Source organism: Meriones unguiculatus, chromosome 12, assembly GCF_030254825.1.
Source record: "Meriones unguiculatus strain TT.TT164.6M chromosome 12, Bangor_MerUng_6.1, whole genome shotgun sequence".
NCBI lineage: Eukaryota > Metazoa > Chordata > Mammalia > Rodentia > Muridae > Meriones > Meriones unguiculatus.
This window is the reverse complement of record NC_083360.1, coordinates 90,502,155-90,508,385: the sequence shown is the minus strand read 5'-3', so window position 1 is coordinate 90,508,385 and position 6,231 is coordinate 90,502,155. Positions and strand designations below refer to the sequence as shown.

Below are 6,231 nucleotides of genomic sequence, written 5' to 3'. Positions count from 1 at the left end.
AGATGGCATTGCTTCCACTTGGCAGGTGAGGAAACAGGCTTGAACAAGAGGTAGCCTTGCTCCCATGGCACTGGGAACCATGCTCTGCAGCCACAGTGGCTTGTCTTGCCCTCTTCTGTGGTGAGCTATGTGACTTGACTTCACTGTCTTGTGCTCCTGGTGGCCTGTGCCAATTCAGGATGAATGGTGGAAAGGATAGAAAAAGCAGGGTCTGTTCTAACAGTCCTCCTTGTTTGTTTGGGACATTGTCTCTTGACCTGCAAGTGTCACCTTCTTCCCTTCTACTTCCTCAGCTTCCCTCTGTCCTCCATTCCCTTCTCAGTGGGCAATTGTCCATATCTCCACCAGACTGTCTCATTTCTATCTGGTCTTGAATATTGGCAAAATGCCTGGCTCGGGAGCTTTTGATGAATGAGGCAGCTGAACCGAGTCCAGAACTGAAGAAGAAATGGATTTGGGATCTGTGTGGCCCTGACACAGTGTGGCAGAGGCCTGGGTGTAGGGACTAACTCAAAGAAGGGATGTCTACTTACGGAGATCTGGAATGTTGACAGAAGAGCAGGCTGGGCGCCAAGGAGGGTGTCATTTAGAACATGGAAATGAGGTGCTTTGAGACGTCTGTGAGGTGAAGGCCAATGGGCACCCGTACCTGCTGACCAGGAGTATGGGAGACAACTTTGACACTTAGAGTGGGGCAACTGGAGACACTCTCCTGCAATTCATTTCTGAAGTCTTTACTCTCTCTTGATCTCTCTCGTGTGTTTGGTGTGGCACACGTGTGTGTAGGGCTATGCATGTGTTTGGGGTTGCATATGAATGGAGGTCAGAAGACAATCTTGGTGTCAGTCCTCATCTTCTACCTTGTTTGAGATATGGTATCTTGCTCACTCTGCCTCCAGGAGGCTAGCTGGCCCACAGGCTTCTGGGTATTCTCTTGTCTCGGTCTCCTGTCTTGTCATATGAGTGCTGGGACTACTGAGGTGCTGCCTAGTCCAGATTCATGTAGGTTCTGAGGTTCTGAACTCAGGACTTCACATTTGCATGCCAAGGACTTTACTCACCACGCCGTCTTCCCAGCGCTTGAGGTGGAGTAGGACTACATAGTCTCGCCTCGCCTTTAAATGGTCTCAGTCCCTCTGGTGGGTGCTGGGATCCTATATGTGTGCCACCACACTCAAGGAACGCTTCCATTGTGAGAACGGTGTTAGGAAAGCGGTGACGGGGCAGTGGTCTTCCCGTGGGGTTACGTTCCTGCTCCACCATTATTAGTACACCTTGTGTGAGGCAAGGTGTACTATTTAACCTCTCAGAGTCCTGGTTCCCTCAGAAATGAGGAGAATAATAACTCCCAGGGGAGCTTAAATGCCAGTGAAATGCTGTAAAGTATTTCTGTTTATCAAATAGCAAATGCTAAGAAGTGGCGGCTGTGCTGTTAGCAGGTGAGAGTACTCCCATGAGGGCAGCCCCTGAGCTCCATGCTTGAGTTTGGATTATGACATCCTAGGCTACAGGCCGCCTGAAGCTGGCTTCCGTCATTCACAGGGAGACAAGGCACACTGTGTCAGAAGATGGAGTCCGACGGAGGCCCCAAATTTCTCAAGGGCTAACTGTACCCACAAGACTTTGATAGTAAGTGGCTCTGGAACTTGGCACAGTACCCCTCAGCTGTCTATATGATCCGTGCTCCGCCTCCATTTCCCTTATCTTGTCTGTCTGCCTGCGTGAAGACGAGGCTCCTTCACCTCTGGCTCCCTCCCTGTGGTAGAGGAGGCTGGTGTTTTAACAAAAACTCTCCCGTTTCTCTATCCCCAACGACAGTGTCTGCATCAGACAGCAGTTCTTTCAGCGCTCCCCTCTGTGGAAGCATTTGAGGGAATGTGCCTTTTGGTCACACGTATTTTAAAGCAGGTGGAGTGCTTTTTAACCTTTTGTATGTTCAAAGCCGGTTCACAAGGTCTGGAGTCAGGGATGGATAAGGATGAAGGGTGTACAGCAGGGAAAGGAGTTAGGGGTTCCAAATATCTTCCCCTGCGGCAAAGGCAGCCTGCTTCTGCGCCATCCTCTATCACCTTCGTTCTGGTTCTCTACTGTCCAAGGTAGCCTGATGCCTCCCTGACCCTGACCCTGACGCAGGGTGCTGAAGCCTAGCAAAGAAAAGTTGGAGCAGAGAATGGAAGCGGGGGAGGGTGAGGGGGATCTGACAGCTAGAAGGCACAAAATGGGGAGAGGGCAGTAGAGTGTGCTGAATGGGTGGATTTGTAATTGGGATTGACCCAAAGGGGCGGGGTAAGGGGAGTAGTGCGACCAAATACCACGGGTTGGGGCTGGGGCTGAGACTGGCTCAGGGATGAGAGAGGGTCTGAGAAAATTGACCCAGAGGGACTAGATCAAGGGAGGGGGAAAATGGAGGTGGGCTGCCAGGCCGGGAAGGGGGCTGGGAAAGCAAATTATAGGCCAGGTCCAAGCTTTTTCCTCGGGAGGTGGGGGTGCGTGTCCATATAAGGCGAACCTGCGACCCCCGCTCTTGCGGGGCGCGGGCAGGGGCTCCGCATCCCTAGGACCGCACCCATGGATGCGAACGTTGCTTTCTCAGGCTTCCCGGCCCTGCCCTCGGTCTCGCCGTCGGGGCCGCAGCCGTCGCCGATGGCAGGAGCCGAACCGGGGCGCGAGCCCGAGGAGGTGGCAGGCGGCGGGGACGCGGAGCCCACAGAAGCTCCGGGCCCAGGGAGGCGGCGGCGGCGGCCGCTGCAGCGCGGGAAGCCGCCCTACTCGTACATCGCCCTCATCGCCATGGCCCTGGCGCACGCCCCGGGTCGCCGCCTCACGCTGGCCGCCATCTACCGCTTCATCACCGAGCGCTTCGCCTTCTACCGCGACAGCCCGCGCAAGTGGCAGAACAGCATCCGCCACAACCTCACCCTCAACGACTGCTTCGTCAAGGTGCCGCGCGAGCCGGGCAACCCGGGCAAGGGCAACTACTGGACGCTCGACCCCGCGGCCGCCGACATGTTCGACAACGGCAGCTTCCTGCGGCGCCGCAAGCGCTTCAAGCGCTCCGAGCTGCCCGCGCCGCCGCCGCCGCCCTTCCCCTACGCGCCCTTCCCGCCCGCGCCCGCGCCCGCGCCGCCCGCGCGCCTCTTCCGCCTGGACGGCCTGCTGGCTCTGCAGCCGGAGCCTGCGGGGCCCGGGGCGCCCGAGCCGCCCTGCTGCGCCGCGCCCGACGCCGCCTTCCCGCCCTGCGCCGCCGCCGCCGCCTCGCCGCCGCTCTACTCGCCCGCCCCCGAGCGCCTGGCGCTGCCCCCGCCGCTGCCCGCCGAACCCCTCCTGGCCTTGGCGGGTCCCGCCGGCGCCCTCGGGCCGCTCAGCCCCGGGGAAGCCTACCTGAGACAGCCGGGCTTCGCGCCGGGCCTGGAGCGCTACCTGTGAGCGTCCGTCCGGGCGCTGCGGGAGCCCCTGGACGAGCCGCCGCCGGCGCCGGGGCGGAGCGAGCAGGTCTCCGGGGCCAGCGCGCAGCGCGGCGGGACGGCCGCCGCCGAGTGCCCCCCTAGCCTTGCCTCGGGCTCAGCCCTGCCCTCCTCCATCCCCGGGGAAGGCTCTGACCGTCTCACCACCGGACTGAAGCGCCCTCTCCGACTTGAGGCCTCCATTCCTCCCTCTGCTTGTGCACCCCACCTCACAGTGCCAAGTCTCCTGCTGGACCGTCACCAGTGGGGGCTCGAGCCCCAAGAGCCCTAGCGAGTTCCAGTCTGTGGAAGCTTTGGTTCCAAGCCGCCTCTTCCTCCTCTGAGGTTTGGCTAACCCGCCAGAGGTCAGACTCCGGCACCATCTTCATTTGCAAGTTTGACAAGTTTGTCCCCTATCCAGCCGCTTTACCTGTCTGCCTCTGGTTTCTTGCTGAGCCCCCCTCCCACACAGACACACCCGCGGGCTCTGCTCCGGGTCCCGAGGACGGTTCTTCAGACTTTTCTAGGTTACACAGCACCAGGGTCTCCTGACTGAATGGGGGACTAACGGGGCTCTCTGACTGGCCCACCCCATGGACAGCGCAGAACTTATTTGGTTATTGTTACTTTCCAATCAAAGCTAGTTTAATTAAAAAGAAAAACCACAAAAACAAACAACAAAGAAATCTTTCTCTGGGTGTGTTGTGTCGGCTGGCAACTTGGAAGAGTAGCTGGGAGGATGGTGGGTGAGGGTTACCTCATGGGACTCAACCTGGGCTGAATCTCCTTCATCAGGCAGCTTCTCAAGGAGTGAGTCCACATAGCCGTGCACGGAATCGTCCTGGTCGAAATCTGCCACCCGCGCCTCAGAGGCGAAATGGGGTGGGGGTGGGGGTGGGAGAGTGCGTTCAGAAAGCAGGTTGCCTGACCTTTGAGACTATGCCCAGTGCCTGAGCCTAAGGGAGCACATTAATTGGCATTAATCCAACCATCACACCTCAGCAAAGAGAAGTGCCCATTCCTCAACATGAGGTCCACAGAACGTTTTCACTTGGATCCTTGCTAGAAATGCGCGATTTCAGGCCCCCGCCACAGACTGTGCATTTTAACAGAATCCTCAAGCAATTGGGGCATTCCACGCTGGAGGAGAGGCAATGGGCCAAAGAAGCGTTCAGCCTAAACAATGAAAGCCCCTTGTTCTAAGGGATGAGGCTAAGACGCAAGCCATCTTCCCAGTTGCTCTGGGAGCTTCGTTTTGTGTTCCCTGCTGGACTGTGAGAAGGGCAGCAGCCCTGACTGAATTGACTCACCATCTGCCCAGCACCAAGGACAGGGCAGCAACATTTCTGCTTTGGTCTTGGCATGTGACCTTGTCCTGGTCTCTGGTGCTAATCCAAAAGCTGCGCTTTCCCAGGATTCCTGCTCCAGCTCCCTGGTTCCCAGTGTAGTTGATCTTGACTTGGAGTAGGGAAGGGCAGAGGGGACAAGAACGTGCCATAAGCCCATGGCGACTGCCTCATAGGATATGCCTGATGTTCTTCTCCAGTGTTTGAGGCCCCAGGGTGGTGATGGAGGGTGGGAGTGGACAGTGAGCAGCTCGGAGGAGAAAGGTGGAGAGTCTGAGCAGGCAGAAGGCCCTTTTTGGAGGTAGGATGGTGAGTGTGATTTTTTTTTTTAAAGTGCCGTCTCCTAGCTGTTAGCTGCTTTTGGATAAGTGTCAGACGCACTTTGCCTTGTTCATAGCTGCCCTTAGCATCTGTGGACTGGCTCACTGAACAATGGAACCACTTTGTGTCCAAAACTGTGTCTGTCTTAGTGAATAATGAATAAATGGACAGTACTTTCTTGTCTATCCTTATTTGCCATTCTCAAAGTGACTTATGAGGGCATAAGAAGGAGAATGAGGTGGAAATGGAGGCAATTTTTCTGCTCCTCCCTTAAAAAAAAACTGGTCTACCTGGGCCGGGAAGGCAGCAGGGAATCCAGCCAGTGTTCTCTGAGATGGGAGCCACAAAGACCAACTTCCTTTTTTTTTTTTTTTTTTTAATTCTGCTTCCAATGGTGTGGCTACCCAGTTTCCTGCCATCAAGCGTCTGTTCACAAATATCTTCTCAATTCAGGACATTCCCAGGGAAGGGGAAAACCCACTTGCTACTCTGAAGCCAAAAAAGCACTTCCTCAGCTCTGAATTCCATTCTTGTTACCATAGTCAGACATCTCAGTCCCCAGGATTTGAGGGCACTTTGGGGTTGGGGGGGTATTCTAGTAAGGCCAGTGTGGAACTGGAAACCAAGAAAAGACTTATTTTCAGTTTCTTTTTCCTTTTTCTGTTTCTCTCTGTCTCAACATGGTCCTTATTCAATAGCATCAAGGATATGCTGTGCCCAATAGAGATACAAACAAAAAACCTTGTGTATGTCTCCATAGACCATACGTCATACAGTGCCCTAAATTTTTTGACATTTTGGCAGAGGTTGAAAAACTAGAGTGTAACACACACACATACAAACACTCAAAAGATGGTTTATCAGCTAAAGTTGTTGCTGTGTAAGCATGAGGACCTGAGCTGGGATAACCGGCCTCACTTTGCTCCCACGTGTCACCCCAGCAGACAGGTAGATCCTGGGGCCTCACTGTTCAGTCAGTCTAGCTGAAACTGGAGCTCCATTTTCACTGAGAGACCCTGTCTCAATAAGGTAGATGGACCTGGAGAGATGGCTTATTGAGGACTCAGGTTCAATTCCAAGCACCCACATGGTGGCTCACAACTGTCTGTAACTCCAGTTCC

The 6,231-nt window shown here is 55.3% G+C and overlaps 1 protein-coding gene across 1 annotated transcript; it reads left to right on the top strand.

Annotated features, from left to right (window-relative positions):
• Nucleotides 1–2,359: 2,359 nt before the first annotated feature.
• On the top strand, nucleotides 2,360–3,815 carry Foxe3 (forkhead box E3). The gene has a single exon (XM_021629130.2). The coding sequence runs from the start codon at nucleotides 2,569–2,571 to the stop codon at nucleotides 3,424–3,426; it is 858 nt and encodes a 285-aa protein (XP_021484805.1). The 5' UTR covers nucleotides 2,360–2,568; the 3' UTR covers nucleotides 3,427–3,815.
• Nucleotides 3,816–6,231: the final 2,416 nt, after the last annotated feature.